The following is an 18,790-nucleotide window of genomic DNA, read 5'->3' as shown; positions in this document are numbered from 1 at the left end:
TTCTAGTTCTATGCTAAACCTATTTTGTGAGGAGCCACACAGAGGAAAGGAATTAAAAGTCAAGAGGTATAACCTGAGACTCCAACCTTGAGAAGGTGTTCCTAGCATAATGCATGATGCTGTCAAAATCATAGCTTTCTCCGAGCGAGTTCACTTCCCCAGGCTCCATCTTCAGAAAATTGTACTCTTGACCTAAGAATCAGGCACAGGAAACATTTCAGAAACCTCTTAACAGACAGAAAGGAGAACAGAAGAACCCTCCCAGTCCTCTAACTGCTCTCTACCGAAAGCTGATCACTGATCTTCATGATGCTACATTTACACACAAACACCCAAGTACACGCAAAAGAGGACAACCAGCGCCACTATGTGCACTTGAATATCAGCCTGAAAGAATATTAGTGAATTTCACACTGTTCATGCAGTTCTCAAGGCAAGAATACTGAAGAGGTTTGCCATTCCCTTCTCTAGTGGACCACGTTTTGACTATGCCAAAGCCTTTGATTATCTGGATCACAACAAACTGTGGAAAATTCTTCAAGAGATGGGAATACCAGACAACCTTACTTGCTTCCTGAGAAATCTGTATGCGAGTCAAGAAGCACCAGTTAGAACCAGACGTGGAACAACAGACTGGTCCCAAGTTGGGAAAGGAGTATCTTAAGGTGTAAATTGTCACCCTGCTTATATAACTTATATGCAGAGTACATCATGTGAAATGCCAGGATAGATAGCACAAGCTGGAATCAAGACTGCCAGGAAAAAATATCATTAACCTCAAATATACAGGTGACACCACCCTTATGGCAGAAAGTGAAGAACTAAAGGGCTTCTTAAAGAAAGTGAAGAGGAGAGTGAAAAAGTTGGCTTAAAACTCAACATTCCAAAAACTAAGATCATGGCAACTGGTGCCATCACTTCATGGCAAATAGATGGGGAAAAAGTGGAAAAAGTGAGAGACTGTTTTTTCTGGGCTCCAAAATCACTGCAGATGGTGATCTCAGCCATGAAATTAAAAGACACTTACTCCTTGGAAGAAAAGCTGTGACCAACCTAGACAGTACATTAAAAAGCAAAGATATTACTTGGGCACAAAGGTTCGTCTAGTCAAAGCTATGGTGTTTGCAGTAGTCATGTATGGATATGAGAGTGGGACTATAAAGAAAGCTGAGCACCAAAGAATTGCTGCTTTTAAACTGTGGTGTTGGAGAAGACTCTTGAGAGTCCCTTGGACTGCAAGGAGGTCAAGCCAGGAAATCAGTTCAGTCCTGATTATTCATCGGAAAGACTGAAGCTGAAACTGAAACTCCAATACTTTGGCCACCTGATGTGAAGAAGTGACTCATTGGAAAAGACCCTGATGCTGGGAAAGATTGAAGGTGGGAGGAGAAGGGGACAACAGAAGATGAGATGGTTGGATGGCATCACTGACTCAATGGACACGAGTTTGAGCAAGCTCCGGGAGTTGGTGATCAACCTGGAAGCCTGGCATGCTGTAGTCCATGGGATCACAAAGAGTCGGACATGACTGAGCAACTGAACTGAACTGAATAAGTTAATTTTGTCAAAAAGGTAGATTACCAAAAGCATACTTTGGATTTTTCTTTCTATACCCTTTCACTCTCTCTTCATATTGTTTTCTTAAAAATGACTACATTTTTTTTTGCAGTATTGTGATTATAAAAGCTACGCTTTTTACCAAATGAGTTTCCCACTCTCTCTTATGACACTATTGGCCTAGACAAATAAATCTTCCTACTTGTATTAGATGATTTCTATGAAACAATGGGAAATATTATATGTTGTATATACACACATTTCAAGTGTTTGCTATGTGACTTTGTCACTAAAGATGAAATAACAACAGAACGTTTCACTCAAAGCTGAAACAAGATTTTCTTTGATGAAAAGGAAGCTCTAATCAGAATGCTTTTTAGAAGAATATGCTTCAGGATTTAATTTTTCTTTTTTTACTTTTCATGACTGCCATTTTAACTTATGGACATTTTCACATTAATAGATTTCTCAACTGCCTCTTTGTATCTGTATTATAATATTATTTCTTGAAATCTGAAAAGAACATAGTATTAAATGTGTAGACCTACATTAGTGGTTCCAGAAATGTTTCCTCAGATAGAGTTTAGGTTTCACTAATTCATTTTTCAAAATTTCAGCACCCAAAGAAGGCTGTTTTTATGGCTCAGTCTGAAACATCTAAATGTAAAGTTGAGGTATTAGGATTCCAAATTCAAGGTTAGAGTTCAGAACAGAACTATTACAATGTTTATGCAAGTATTTAAATTTTATTCCAATTGTTATATTATTACTAAATCTGAAAATATCACATTAAAAAGTTTCCCAAAAGCTAATAAAGAAACTGAGTGATGTACAGAGCATAAGATCTTTCATACGGGTGATGAGAAGACTGACATACTCAGTTAGTTCAGTTCAGTCGCTCAGTCCTGTCCAACTCTGCGACCCCATGGACTGCAGCACGCCAGGCTTCCCTGCCCATCACAAACTCCTGGAGCTTACTCAAACTCATGTCCATAGAGTCAGTGATGCCATCCAACCATCCCATCCTCTGTCATCACCTTCTCCTACCTTCAATCTTTCCCAGCATCAGGGTCTTTCCAATGAGTTAGTTCTTTGCATCAGGTGGCCAAAATATTGGAGTTTCAGCTTTAGCATCAGTCTTTCCAACGGATATTCAGGACTGATTTCCTTTAGGATAGATTAGTTCGATCTCCTTGCAGTCCAAAGGACGCTCAAGAGTTTTCTCCAACACCACAGTTCAAAAGCATCAGTTATTCTGTGCTAAGCTTTCTTTATAGTTCAACTCTCACATCCATGCATGACTACTGGAAAAAATGTCACTTTGACTAGATGGACCTTTGTCAACAAAGTGATGTCTCTGCTTTTTAATGTGCTGTCTAGGTTGGTCACAGCTTTTCTTCCAAGGAGAAAGCATCTTTTAATTTCATGGCTGCAGTCACCATTTGCAGTGATTTTGGAGCCCCTCCAAATCACTTAAGCATTAAAGATGAAACAATCAGCCTTAAGTTGTAGAACCTGTAGCCCAGAGTAAAGTGTTTTGTACTTAGTCACTTCAGTCATGTCCAATTCTCTCTGACCCTATGGACCATGGTCTGCCAGGCTCCTCTGTACATGGGATTCTCCAGGCAAGAATACTGGAGTTGGTTGCCATTTCCTTCTCTAAAAGTGTTTTAGTTCACCTTTACAATGAATTCACACATTAAATAGTTTTCAGTGAACTAACAGACCAAATAATGGGATACATGTTCCAGAAATCTCTGTGGCTATTATTACTCTTCTCAGGAAATAATTTACATTGTCTTTAACCTGACAGAAGCAAGTGTTATAACTCTACCCTTCATTAAAAAATAGTAAGTATATTTTAGTATATACAATTTTAAATATGATGTTTATAAAGCTATGGAGCTGATTTTATTAATTTTAACCTGTAATCTAATGGATGTGTCAACTTCCAAGCACAATATGTGAATATACTCCTTAAGTAAAGCAAAATGTTTCATGAAAATTTCTGAAAGCGGAACATGAAGCAGCTTTGGTAATACCTTCTGAAGCATATAATTGAGCATTTACCACATATATGACATAAATGGTTAAAAAGAACACAGCCATATATGGACTCTGTAAAGAAAATTAGACTTATTTTATGAAAGAAGGGAAAAGAAAATCAGAGATACAGAGCACCAGCAAAACTCATCCTAAACATTTTTTTTTTTTTTTGAATGAAAAGCCTCATTCTTGAAGGCCTGTTCTAAAGTGGCTTAAAACTAATCTAAAAGTAATCCAATCCTTGTACAAAATTGGCTCCTATCATACATAGCCACTAATTTTGCATATGAATGCAAAGCTAAAGTTGACACTTACTAGACATTGCCCTAGAATAACACTTGATCTTAAGTTTCTGAGTAAGACACAGATCTGTTGAAAGTTATTCTCCAACATGAATTCTTTCATATTAGAATTACAGTCAGCCTTCAGTATCTGATCAGATTGGTTCTAGGAACCTCTTGGATACCAAAATTTGTGGATGCTTAAGTCCTTTATATAAAATGGTTTAGTACAATGAATAAATTTCGATTCAAAGGTCGGTTGAATCTATGGATGCAAAACCCTACAAATACAGAGGGCCAAGGGTTCATACATACAAACTATTGCAAGTGAATGAAGAAAGTGAGAATAGTCACATGCTGAGAATATTGTTGAATCCTAAAAGAGGTGACAAAATGTGCAGAGTTCCAAATACTCAGAACATCTCACTAAATAAATTACTCTTTTCCATTAACTGAATAGTGACTCAACAACAAACAAGAAAAACCATAATTAGTTTAGCACTGTGTTAAGTATTTTATATTTATATGCTTTTTATACATTTCTTGCTTGTTGTAGGTATGTAAATTTATGTTGAATCAGAGTCCTAATTTTAAGAGCAAGAAACGTTCTTGAAAGTTACTTTCTTTATAAGTTATTTTGTCAGCATAATAGAGGAAACTTAATAACTGTAGTTAATAGAAAACTTTTTCTCATTTAATTGGTAGTTGGAGTAATCATCAGAAATACTATTTCCTCTTTGTCTCCCAGTGATAAAAAAAATTATTAGATGAACGTGATAGCTGCTGAGGAGTTAAAGAGTCTTCCATATTGAGAGTAGAGATTTTATTTACTTCTCTTTCAACACTACAGAATACTTCTTTTTCTTGAAATGATCTCTTCCCTGTAACATTACACTAATTGATTTTTCTCCTACCCCTTAGACCAAGCTTAATCTTTTGAGAGATTTTCTCAAACTGAACTTAAATGGTGGTATTCCCCATGTTCTACCTGAAATCTGATTTCCTTCTTTCTCCAACATTTTCCTAAACAGTCAAATCCTGTATCAAATTCCTTTCTAGATATGTCCTAAAGTCTAGATTCGGCTTTCCTTTGTCTGCTAAATATCTCTACTTCAATTATCTAAAGGCTTCTCAAACTCAAACATATGCTAAATGAAATTATTATTTGTCTTTTCCCTCTTAAAAGTATGTTGCTTTTTGTTTTATCCATATTTCTTAGCTTACTTCATTTGATGGTGCCGCCACTCACCCTGTTACCTAAAAAATAAAACTTTGAAGATCTTCCTTCACATCCTTCATATAGTGCTTCTCTTAAAATATTTTTGAAATATTATTTCCTCATCTTCTTGGTCTACACCACCCTAACTGAGGACTCAGTCACCTCTTATAGACTACTCATTTAAGCTTCTTATAGGTTCATTCTCCCTACTCCCATATCCCCATTCTCAGTTAATAATCCCTATAAGCTGAAAGAAATCTCTTTCTATTTCTTTTAAATCAGAACTTGTTCTGCTTTCAATCCTTTGGTTATTCTCCAGTAGCTAGAGGATAAAATCTCTAGGATAAAAGCCAGGATAAATTTCCTGGCTTCTTATAGAAAATCCCTATGATCTAATCCCCTTTGGTAATTACCAACTAATCTCCCACTTGTAACTTACCATGCAGCCCTATGAGCAGATGAAAATAATCTAATTATCTGTAATTGTAGCTTTGATCATGATCCTTTTTCTTTTTTTTTTTTCAGTTAGATATACCATCACTCTTCTGCACTTAGAAACCCTTTACTTCTAAATTTCAGTTCTTTTGTGACATCTCGTGACTTGCTAAAGCACATTTTGTCACACCTTGTTTGGACTGACAGTATTCTCAACATATGACTATTCTCATTTTCCCACTTGTTTAGAATGTTTGTATATATATAGACAGAGCTACACTAAGCTCTGTAATTTTCATGAAGTATCTCCAATATCTAATAATGCCTCAATACAAATATGTTGTGAGTGACTAAATAGGTCAATGCTGTTAATCACAGGAAATTCTTAGGAATTCAATGTTTGTATTAATAACTTAAAACTGGCTATGAATAAGAAAATAACACATAGCTTGCAATGCAGGAGATGCAGGTTTGATCACTGGGTTAGGAAGATCCCCTGGAGAAGGAAATGACAACTCACTCCAATATTCTTGCCTGAGAAATCCCAAGGACAGAGGAGCCTGGTGAGCTATATAGTTCATGGCGTTGCAAAAACAGTCAAAAACAACTTAGCGACTAAACAACAATGCATGAAATATGCACAATCTTATAAAACAATTCTAAACAATAGGGTTTTTCTTTTGGCAATTGAAATGTGCTTATTTTCATGAATTTATGAAAGGTAAAACAAATACAAAACTATAAATGAGGTTATTATTACACATCAACTGTCAGAGGAAATTAAATTTAAATACATATTAACTACTGAACTGCTGACACTTGAAACATTCTTAAGAATTTGTCTTTAGGGTAGTCAAGATTAAGAGAAAGTCTCAAGAAAATATTTGGGCTATCCTAAAAATGTCTCACTTCCCTGGAATTTTCTCATGAAACTATCTGTGGTATAATACAGATTTTTATGGTAGCAGCACATTTTGTGACAAACTCTGGACCCTTTTTAAATCCCAACAACATAAATTATAGAACTAAGGATAGAAAATGCTTTTTGAAAATTTAACAATATTAATTTATGGTTCACCATTTTTTTTGAAAGAACCAGAGATATAAAATAGATAAATCTTAAGAAAAAAATGCAAATGTAAAAATTGGATAAGATCATTTGATTTGCAGGAACAAATCAGCACCATAATAGGTATTTTTTAATCAAGGAAAATGTTGAGCCACAATATCAACAAAACAATTCACATTTTGTAAGAAATTAAAATGTAAACAGCACAATCCTATTAAAAGATGTTTAGTCAATCTCAAATCCGACACCCTGTACAGCCCCTCACCTGGCTGGATGTTTTCCCGTATGATAGTCACGTGGTTATCTCTGTCTGGCCGCGTGTGCTCATGCCAAAAGCCTATCACATGGCCCAGTTCATGAACAACGATTCCAAATTTATCACAGTTCTTGCCAATAGAGATTGCCTGAGGCCCATTTCCACGCCGACCTACATAGGAGCAGCATCTGGAATAAAGCAGAAAATGTGAATGGTGGTAAACAGGGTGATGACAAGTTAATTATAATAGGGTGAAAATTTGTTAAAGTTTCAGGTGAAATATAAAGTACAGCATAGTCAGAGGCAGAACAGTTTTTCATTGATGAACATAGCCAGTTTCTAGTAATCCTGGTAAATGCATATGCCAGTCTCCATAATCAATTGCAGTGCATTTGTACTAATTCATATATTAGAAGATGTTGGAAATGTGCCTTAAATCATTTTTGAGTATTTAGAAGATAATAAGATAATAAAATACTTATGATGGTGATTAATGGCTATTATACATAGAGTTAAACTCAAGACTTCAATTCACATTTATTTCTAATACAATTTTTGGTCTCCACAACCCATGTAAATAATTTAGGTTAGTTATCTAGCAATAATACATTATTTCACTATTAAGCATAAAAACAAACTTTATTTTTTTTACTTTGAGAAAAACAGTTAAATTTGTGAAAAATGTTGGTTAATTTAAAGACGAATATTTCTTCTCCTTATGGGAAAACTTTTTAAAAAGGAAAACTTTTAAAAGAAGTCAATACAGGAAAATTAATTTCAAGAGGCAAATTACCTAGGGTTAATGGTTGACTGGTGAAGAAAAATCAATCAATAATCAAATGGTCAGGTAAAGTTTGATGTGGTTAGTCCATTTCACCTTCTGAAAGAATATCTTGGACTGTCAGAATGTAAACTATCCAGAGTATTCTCCTGAAAATGTTCCTCAACTTACTGATATTTATACATATTCAATGATACTCTTCTACTCAAAACGTAGAAATTCCATTTTGTGTATGTGCATACATGAAACGTGTCAGTGTGTGTGAAAGAGTGTGTACACACATGCAGGTGTGGACACATAAGGACACTGACTCTAAAACAGTTTTAAATGAACAATAATACAGTAACTACAACTAGAGCTATCAATAAAATTACACTTAAAACTTCAACAATTAGGGTTTACATTAAAATAGCTTATCTAAGAGCCACCCCTCTAGAGAGCAATACAGGAAGTAAATAATTGGTCTTGAATAGATGGGGATTATGATGTGCCAGACACCAAAACCTTTTTCTAATTTTTTAAGTTAAGAGAGGAAATTTTTTGAAATTAATTTGCCAAAATATTATAAAATGCACATCATTAAGCTCACTTTTCAGAGAAAGAACATTTCAGTCTTTTTGAGTGTTACAAATATTTGTCAGTCCTATTATTTCTGTAGGCTTTAAATGATTAAATGTCTTACCTTATTCCATAGTTGCTGTTCAGTCACTAAGTCATGTCCAGCTCTTTGCAATCCCATGGACTGTAGCACCCCAATCTCCTCTGTCCTCCACTATCTCCTGGAGTTTGCTCAAATTCATGCTCATTGATGTTATCTAAACATCTTATCCTCTGAAGCACTTCTTCTTTTGCCTTCATTCTTTTCAGCGTTAGGTCTTTTTCAATGCATCAGTTTTTCGCATCAGTGACCAAAGTATTAGAGCTTCAACTTCAGCATCAGTCTTTCCAATGAATATTCGGGGTTGGTTTTCTTTAGGATTGACTTGTTTGATCTCCTTGCAATGCAAAGGACTCTCAAGACTTTTCTCCAGTACTGCAACTCAGTTTTGGTGCTCAGCATTCTTTTTGGCTGAACTATCACATCTGTTCATAGATAAACCTTAATTTTGACTCTACAGACCTTTGTTGGCAAAGTGAAGTCTCTACTTTTTATTACACTATCTAGGTTTGCCATAGCTTTCCTTCCAAGGAGCAAATGTCTTCTGATTTCACGGCTGTGGTCACCATCCATAGTGATTTTGGAGCCACAGAAAATAAAATCTGTCACTGCGTTCAGTTTTTCCCCTTCTATTTGCCATGATCTTAGTTTGCCATGATCTTAGTTTTTTCAAGTTGAGTTTCAAGCCAGCTTTTTCACTTTCCTTTCTCACCCTCATCAGGAGGCTCTTTAGTTCCTCAAAATTTTCTGCCATTAGAGTGATATCATCTGCATATCTGCGGTTGTTGATATTTCTCCCAGCAATCTTGATTCCAGCTTGTGATTCATACACCCTGGCATTTCACATGATGTAGTCTGAAGATAAGTTAAATAAACAGGGTGACAATATACAGACTTGCTGTACTTCTTTACCCATTTTGAGTGGGCCAGTTGTTCAGTCCAATTCTAAGTGTTGTGTCTTACCTGCATACAAGTTTCTCCAGGAGACAGGTAAGATGGTCTGGTCTTACCTCATCTCTTTAAGAATTTTCTGTAGTTTGTTGTGATCCCCATGATCAAAGGCTTTAACATAGTCAATGATGCAGAAATAGATGTTTTGCTGGAACTCCCTTGCTTTCTTCAGGATCCAGTGAATGTTGGCAATTTGATCTCTGTTTCTTCTGTCCCTTTGAAAACCCGGCTTGTGGATCTGGAAGTTGTTGGTTCACATACTGCTGAAGCCTAGCGTGAAGGATTTTGACGGTAACCTTGCTAGCATGTAAAATGAGCCTTAATTGTATGGTAGTTGGAACATTCTTTGGCATTTCACTTCTTTGAGATTGGAATGAAAATTGTCCTTTTCAGGTCCAGTGACCACTGTTGAGCTTTCCAAATTTGTTGCCATATTGAGTGCAGCACTTTAACAGAATCACCTTAACAGCATCACTTTTAGGACTTTAAATAGTTCAGCTAGAATTCTGTCACTTGCACCGCCTTTACTTGTAGTAATGCTTCATAAGGCATACTTGAATTCACATTCCACAAATCTAACTCTAGGGAAATAACCATATCATCGTGGTTATCCAGGTCATTAAGAAATTTCTTGCATAGTTCTATGTATTCTTGTCATCTCTTCTTAATCTCTTCTCCTTCTGTTAGGTCCTTAACATTTCTGTATTTCATTGTGTCCATCCCTGCATGGAATATTCTTTTCAGTTCAGTTCAGTTGCTCAGTCGTGTCTGACTCTTTATGACCCCATGAACTGCAGCACGCCAGGTCTCCCTGTCCATCACCAACTCCCAGAGTCCACCCAAACCCATGTCCATCAAGTCGGTGATACCATCCAACCATCTCATCTTCTGTTGTCCCCTTCTGATCCTGCCCTCAATCTTTCCCGGCATCAGGGTCTTTTCCAATGAGTCAGCTCTTCACACCAGGTGGCCAAAGTATTGGAGTTTCAGCTTCAACATCAGTCCTTTCAATGAACACCCAGGACTGATTTCCTTTAGGATGGAGTAGTTGGATCTCGTTGTAGTCCAAGGGACTCTCAAGAGTCTTCTCCAACATCACAGTTCAAAAACATCAATTCTTTGGCATTCAGCTTTCTTTATAGTCCAACCCTCACATCCATACATGACCACTGGAAAAACCATAGCCTTGAAGAGACAGAATTTTGTTGACAAAGTAATGTCTCTGCTTTTCAATATGCTGTCTAGTTTGGTCATAACTTCTTTCCTTCCAAGGAGTAAGTGTCTTTTAATTTCATGGGTGCAAATTACCATCTGCAGTGATTTTGGAGCCCAGAAAAATAAAGTCAGCCACTGTTTCCACTGTTTCCCCATCTATTTGCAATGAAGTGATGGGACCAGATGCCATGATCTTCATTTTCTGGATGTTGAGCTTTAAACCAACTTTTTCACTCTCTTCTTTCACTTTCATCAAGAGGCTCTTTAGCTCTTCTGCACTTTCTGCCATAAGGGTGGTGTCATATGCATATCTGAGGTTATTGATATTTCTCCTGGCAATCTTGATTCCAGCTTGTGCTTCCTCCAGCCCAGTGTTTCTCATGATGTACTCTGCATATAAGTTAAATAAGCAGGGTGACAATATACAGCCTTGACGTACTCCTTTTCCTATTTGGAACCAGTCTGTTGGGCTATGTCCAGTTCTAACTGTTGCTTCCTGACCTGCATACAGATTCCTCAGGAGGCAGATCAGGTGTTCTGGTATTTCCATCTCCTTGAGAATTTTCCACAGTTTATTATGGTCCACACAGTCAAAGGCTTTAGCATAGTCAATAAAGCAGAAATAGATGTTTTTCTGGAACTCTCTTACTTTTTCCATGATCCAGCAGATGTTGCCAATTTGATCTCTGGTTCCTCTGCCTTTTCTAAAACCAGCTTGAACATCTGGAAGTTCATGGTTCCCATATTGCTGAAGCCTGGCTTGGAGAATTTTGAGCATTACTTTACTAGCTTGTGAGATGAGTGCAATTGTGAAGTAGTTTGAGCATTCTTTGGCTTTGCCTTTCTTTGGGATTGGAATCAAAACTGACTTTTTCCAGTCCTGTGGCCACTGCTGAGTTTTCCAAATTGAGTGCAGCACTTTCATAGCATCATCTTTCAGGATATGAAATAGCTCAACAGAAATTCTATCACGTCCACTAGCTTTGTTCATAGTGATGCTTTCTAAGGCCCACTTGACTTCACATTCCAAGATGTCTGGCTCTAGGTGAGTGATCACACCATCATAATTTTCTGGGTCATGTAGATCTTTTTTGTACAGTTCTTCTGTGTATTCTTTTAACATCTCCAGTTTTCTTGAAGAGATCTCTGGTCTGTCCCATTCTATTATTTGTCTCTATTTCTTTGCATTGTTCATTTAAAAAGACCTTCCTATCTCTCCTTGCTATTCTCTGGCACTCTGCATTTAGTTGGGTATATTTTTTCCTTTTTTCCTTGCCAGTTAGAAGTAGTAATTCAACTTATTATTTATGTATCTATTATAAGAGCTAATTATGCATACTAAATCGATAATAGAAAAGTGAGGTAAGTGGTAGGGAAAAAAATCAAGAAATTGTATTTTTGCTCCCAGTTAGATTTTTTAGTAGCACATTTTAATTTATACCTACATAGGCAGCTCAGATGGTAAGGAATCTGCCTGCAATGCAGGAGACCCAGGTTCAATCCCTGGGTCAGGAACATCCACTGTAGAAGGGAATGGCAAACCAACTTAGTATTCTTGCCTGGAGAATCTCATGAACAGAGAGTTACTTGGTAGGCGACAGTCAATGGGGTTGCAAAGAGTCGGACATGACTGAGCGACTAAGCATACACACATAGTTATTTACTATGTACTGAAATAGTAAAATATTAGATGTATCAAAATTTGCAAATCTTACGGAGATTTAAACTGAAACATTTGGCACCATGAAACAATGATAATGAAACTGAAATATCCAAGGATCATACAGCAACTAAATTACCTACATTGAGTCATTTTTGCTGGTTGTCAGAAAAGAAAATATTTTGCAAATCAAAATCCAGGAGACAGTCAAGCAATGAAGTTGATTTTTTAAATCTAAAATGGTCAATTCTTCTAATCTGACACATCATTTATTAGCATAACTTTACCCATAATGATTTCTAATAAATACAATGAGGTTTCATAATAGAAAGCAAAAATACATTTCACACTGGCTTTTACAATGGTCCTGTGAAGAATGGGAAATGCATTGGCTTAGGTACAGAAGAATTCTAGATGCTCAGATGACTAAATAGCTAAATATATGCACATACAATTATGTATGACATGACAGGTTTATAAAAACATGGCTTTAACTTGTCTTAGTTTCTTTCTAATGTAATCCAGATTTCATGCTATTTTCTTGTACACAGCTTTTGATTTTTTTATTTCAAATTTCAGTCTTCCTTTTAAAGCTTAGCCATTATAAGATCTACTTACCCTCTTAGAAAACTTTCACCACCTTTCAAAAAGCCCACTAAGCCATAGAGAGTAAGAAGGTAACTCAAAACCCGGTATTCTCTACTTTGACCTCAGACTGGTGGAACAAAGTCAGTAAGTACAAAGAAAGTTCTCTATAAGCTTTATGCCTTCCTCACAGCAGTCTCTTCTTGGCATAGATATAATTTTTAAATGTCCAGTCAGATTACTTCTGTCCTGAATATTATCCAATGAGTGTATTGTAAATTGTGTCAACATTTAAAAATTCTTGACTATTACCCCTCTCTAGGAGATTATTATACATCTGTACCCTGCTGACTGGGCTTAGTCATCTGACTTGCTCTGGACAATGTCATGTGAGCACAAACTTTTTTTGTGTCTTCTCTAGAGAGAATTTTTAAGAGCAAATATGGTTGACTAAATTGTTTCTATTCTTTCTGCTACAATTGCAATGTTCCAAGAAGAGGCTTCTCCATCAGACTGGACACTGTATTAAATCCTCTGCAGTGAGCTACAGGCAAACAGTGGCAGATATACAATAAGAGTAAGGAGTAAGTGTTTTTCACTCTAGTCACTGAGATTTGGGAGCTGTTAACTCATCATAAGGGCTTACCTGGTGGCTCAAACAGTACAGAATGAACCTGTCAATGCAGGAGACTTGGGCTCAATCCTTGAGTCAAGAAGATCCCCTGGAGAAGGGAATGGCAACACACTCCAGCAGTTTTGCTTGGAGAATTCCAGGGACAGAGGAGCCTGGTGAACTGCAGTCCATGGTGTCGTAAAGAGTTGGATACAACTGAGCCTCTAACATTTTCAGTTTTCAGTTTCATCACATCATAAATTGCCTAAGCTGACTGATACAGGCTATCTATTTTGCTCAGAGGGAAATCTAATGTGTATATATATATATACCCATAAGATAATACACAATCTTCACATATAAGTATCTTATTATATATGTTGTTGTTTAGTTACTCAGAAGTATCTGACTCTTTGCAACCCCATGGAATGCAGCATACCAGGCTTCCCTGTCCTTCAGCATCTCCCGGAGCTTGCTCAAACTCTTGTCAATTGAGTTGGTGATGCCATCCAACAATCTCATCCTCAGTCGTCTCCTTCTCCTCCTGCCTTCAATCTTTCCCAGCATCAGGGTCTTTTCCAATGAGTCAGTTCTTCCCATTAGGTGGCCAAAGTATTGGCGCTTCAGCCGCCTCATCAGTCCCTCCAGTGAATATTCTGGATTGATTTCCTTTAGGATTGACTGGTTTGATCTCCTTGCTGTCCAAGGGACTCTCAAGAGTTTTCTTATTCTTCATATATATTAGTATCCCTGTCACTCCTCTTGAGCCATGAAGCTTCCTTGCTGTGTCCTGAGCATGCAGATTTACTCTTACTTCAGCGTCTTTTTACAGTCTATTCTTTTGTCAGGAACTCTGTTTCTCAGATATCCAAATGGCTTGTTTCCTCAACTTTTTCAACTTCTATACAAATACCTTTCCATCCCACTTTCACTACTTTTCCTTTGGTCCTAGAATTTATTGTCTATTAATATATTTCATATTTCATTTATGTTCATAGGTGTTTTGCCTGCATACAAAAAATGCAAGCTTTTTTTGGGCAGAAAACTTATTTTGTTCACTGTTTTGGTCACTGCCAAAATGCCAGCTCCTAGAATACAGCCTGGCACATAATAGAGCTCAATAGATACAGAGAACAGATTGTTGGTTGCCAGAGGCAAGATCTGAGGTTGGGTGAAATGAGTAAAATGTAGTCAGAGGTACATACTTCAGTTATTCCTGAGGATGTAATGTACAGCATGGTGACAAAAGTTGACAATACCATATCATATATTTAAAAGTTGCTAAGAGAGTAGATCTTAAAAGTTCTCATCACTACAATAACAACAAAATGTGTAAACTATACATAAATCTAAAAGCATGTTATACACTTAAAACAATATGTTATATGTCAATTATTAACATATCTCAATGCAACTGGAAAAAATAAAAGGTCAAAAAAATGATAATAAATAGATATTTATTGAAAGAACAGAGCCCCAAAGTGCAGGACAGAGCTTAGACTCTAGCAGTTAGGAGCAAGCATCCTTAGAAGTCATGGAAATGCTCAAGGTAAATAATTCAACATGCCCTTGCTGAGATTCCTCCTTCAGTTTGTCTCTTCACTTTTTCTATTAGTCTAATTCTATAAATTCCTTCCAAAACTTAAAAAAAATAATTTCCTTACATAAATAATAATAAATTTGCTCCTATTGATTTCTGTTTAAGTTAGCCAGTCTTCATTGTTTGGGAACAAGAATCATGGCTAGCACACTTCCTCTGCCTAAGTGTAACTTCTTAGCATAGAGAACCCTGTAAGTGTCTGTTCAGTTGCTCCAGTCGTGTCCAACTCTCTGAGACCCCAGAATGTAGCCTGACTGGCTCCTCTGTCCATGGAATTATCCTGGAAAGAATATTGGTGTGGGTTGTGTTTTCCTCCTTTAAGGGATCTTCCCAACCAGGGATCAAACCCTTGTTTTCTGTGGCTCCTGCATTAGTGACAGATTCTTTACCTCTAAGCTACCTGGGAGAGCCAAGTTAACATCTTACACTCAATATTATAGGCCCCAAAGTTAGGATAAATGACGTGAAATGAGAATTCAATAGAAATGGATGGGTAAGTGACTACTGCCATAATCTGAATAACCAAAATTACCAAAGAGAAATGCAATTAAAATACATAAAATCTAGAAAATAAGAAAATAAGTTAATTCTAAGTCTGATTGATTTTTGGCAATCATTAAAAATTAGCATACAATAATTGAATGTAAAAATTCAGTTACATAAATCTCTGACTTAGAAAGAATAAAATCAAACAACTTCTGTTTTAAAATGATTGCCAGTCTATGTCTGATGCAGGATACAGCATGCTTGGAGCTGGTGCATGGGGATGACCCAGAGAGATGTTATGGGTAGGGAGGTGGGAGGGGGGTTCATGTTTGGGAACGCATGTAAGAATTAAAGATTTTAAAATTAAAAAAAAATAAAAAATAAAACATTTTAAATCTTAAAAAAAAAATAAAATAAATAAAATGGTCTCACTTTTTTTCTGATAATAATTAGTAATATTGTAAAATAGATAAACACCAAAGAAGGTAATAGATATTCACTGAAAAATATTTATTGCTTAGGTTAAACCTTTTGCCAATATAGAGATTAAAGCCTATGACCATTGTAGCTGAAGCAAATATATCATACATCTAGAAACATGCATATATATATATATATACACACAGATATATAGAACATCATGTACAGTTATAATTCAACTTAAAAATAGGAAATGCACTAGAGTTAAATGGTAAAAAGTTATGATTTCTACATTTTTCTTTTAAATATTTTATTATTTCCATACTTATTAATGGCTTGATATGGAATTAGATACCCAATAAATATTTATTGAATAAAAATTGACTGTAGCAGAATACTAAGGGAACTTTATGCTCTAAATTATATAGGCAATTCCATATTTAATAATGGGCTTCCCTGATGGCTCAGTGGGTTAAGAATATGCCTGCCATGAAGAAAACACAGGAGATGTGGGTTCAAGCCCTGGGACAGAATGATACCCTGGAGGAGGAAATGGCAACCCATTCCAGTATTCTTGTCTTGAAAATCCCATGGACACAGGAGCCTAGTGGGCTACAGTCCAAGGTGTTGCAGAGTCGAACATGAATGAGCGCAAGCACAGACAGATATTTAATAACTCCTCAACCCTTAACTTCCCTGGTTGGGAAGATCCCCTAGAGGAGGAAATGGCAACCCACTCCAGTATGGAGATTATTTCAGCTTTTATTTTTAAAATTTGCAAGAGTTACAAGTTGTCTGAAGTGACAAGTCAAAGTGATGAAAATAAGAAGTAATAAGATGCTCTACTTTCTAAATTAAAGCAAACAGAACAGACAAATGTTGCCATTCATATCACTGGCACCACTTTGCAGGTTCTTCCTATTCAACAGCCCTGCTGCTGCTGCTGAGTCGCTTCAGTCGTGTCCGACTCTGTGCGACCCCATAGACGGCAGCCCACGAGGCTCCGCCGTCCCTGGGATTCTCCCGGCAAGAACACTGGAGTGGGTTGCCATTTCCTTCTCCAATGCATGAAAGTGAAAAGTGAAGGTGAAGTCACTCAGTCATGTCTGACTCTTAGCGACGCCATGGACTGCAATACTAGGTATTGTTAAATGTGATACATTATATGTCACATCTCTTTTTTATCATTTAAATTTATTTATTTTAATTGGGGGCTAATTACTTCACATTTCTTATAAGCAAAAAGACCCATTACTGACTCCAGTAGAGCGTTAAGTGTTTGACTCAAAATATATCTTATTTTAGATGTCTTTCACTATATTGTGCAATATTAACTGTCAAACTCTTTGATAATTTGTTAACTTTTGTGAGCTATAAATGCAGCAGCAGCATGGTAAAATATCACTATTTCATGAAATTTTGGCCAATAATGGCAATTTCAAATAAAATTTAGAAGTCACAAAATGATTAGAATGATTAGTAGGCTCTGATCAACTTCAATAAAAAGTATCATCCTTCCTATCATTGAAAATAATAATACGGTATAAACTTTGAACTGGAAAATTAGCACCAAAGCAAACCACCAAAATGCAATGTTACTACTATAACAGTAACAAGAAAACTCAAGGGTCTAATTTCAAGAATGTAACTACAGATTTAAGTATCCTGAGGAAAGTCATAACTTCAGTTTTCAAATCCCTAAATTACTGAATACATGTTTTTCTTTTTTATTAATTAGTTAATTAATTAATTATTATTATTTTTAAATTTTTATTTTTACTTTATTTTACTTTACAATACTGTATTGGTTTTGCCACACATTGACATGAATCCACCATGGGTGTACATGCGTTCCCAAACATGAATCCCCCTCCCACCTCCTTCCCCATAACATCTCTCTGGGTCATCCCCGTGCACCAGCCCCAAGCATGCTGTATCCTGCATCGGACATAGACTGGCAATTCGATTCTTACATGATAGTATACATCTTTCAATGCCATTCTCCCAAATCATCCCACCCTCTCCCTTTCCCTCTGAGTCCAAAAGTCAGCTATACACATCTGTGTCTTTTTTGCATGTTTTTCAAAACCCCTTTAAATTCTTACATTGTTTTATTTTAGGATTACACACAATGAACTTCAGCTGACACGTAAATTTCTGACCCTTGCCTGATAGCCACCTCTAAAGCAGTGTGCTGGGTGTCATGAGCAACACAGGTAAGCTCCCTGCCCTCATCACTGATGAAGGCAGACATCTGAGCCAACAGTGGAACTGGAGTTATGATAGCTGTTGTAGAGCAGAGTATCCCCATGGATAGCTCAAAAATGGGTGAGAATGAAATATATGAAATAAAATAGCTTAGCAGGGTAAAACGAGTGAAATGGAAAACTTTGAAAAGAGCCAAAGTAAAAAAACAAAATGAGTATATATACATGAATTTGTTACAAACAGAAATTGATCAATAAAATAATTAAGTGGCACTTTGGATGTATTTATTTTACAAAATTGAAAGGTGGGTAAAGAAAAGATGTACTGATCTGAATATGTTGTATATTTAGAAATATGCAACCTGAGCTATATCCACTCCTATAAGATAACCGGAAGGAAGCAAGGAATGATAGTTTGGATTTAGACGTTTATTCCCTTGTAGCTCAGTCAGTAAAGAATCTGTCTGCAATGCAGGAGACCCGGGATCAATTCCTGGGTCGGGAAGATCCCCTGGAGAAGGAAATGGCCACCCACTCCAGTATTCTTGCTTGGAGAATCCCCATGGACAGAGGAGCCTGTCAGACTACAATCCATGGGGTTGCAAGAGTCGGACATGACTTAGCGACCAAACCATCATATATAAAGTATTAGAAGAGACTTCAAACATAATCAAAACTTATCAAGAATAAATAAAGTAACTTAGAAGAAAACATTGTGTAGATAATTCATAGGTAAAACATTAAGGCATTA

General features: G+C 36.5%; 1 protein-coding gene across 1 annotated transcript in view; it reads right to left on the bottom strand.

Moving 5' to 3' along the window:
• Positions 1 to 18,790, bottom strand: part of TLL1 (tolloid like 1) — a 175,242-nt gene that overhangs the window by 143,440 nt on the left and 13,012 nt on the right. Inside the window, exons 6-7 of the mRNA XM_018061208.1 lie at positions 6,873 to 7,051; positions 87 to 192 (exon numbers count right to left, since the gene is read on the bottom strand). Of these exons, the coding sequence (XP_017916697.1) occupies positions 87 to 192; positions 6,873 to 7,051 (285 nt within the window). The remainder of the gene's footprint in view (positions 1 to 86; positions 193 to 6,872; positions 7,052 to 18,790) is intronic.

Source organism: Capra hircus, chromosome 17 (assembly GCF_001704415.2).
Source record: "Capra hircus breed San Clemente chromosome 17, ASM170441v1, whole genome shotgun sequence".
Taxonomy (NCBI): domain Eukaryota; kingdom Metazoa; phylum Chordata; class Mammalia; order Artiodactyla; family Bovidae; genus Capra; species Capra hircus.
Note: the sequence above shows the minus strand (reverse complement) of the source record. Positions and strands in the feature narration are given on the sequence as shown.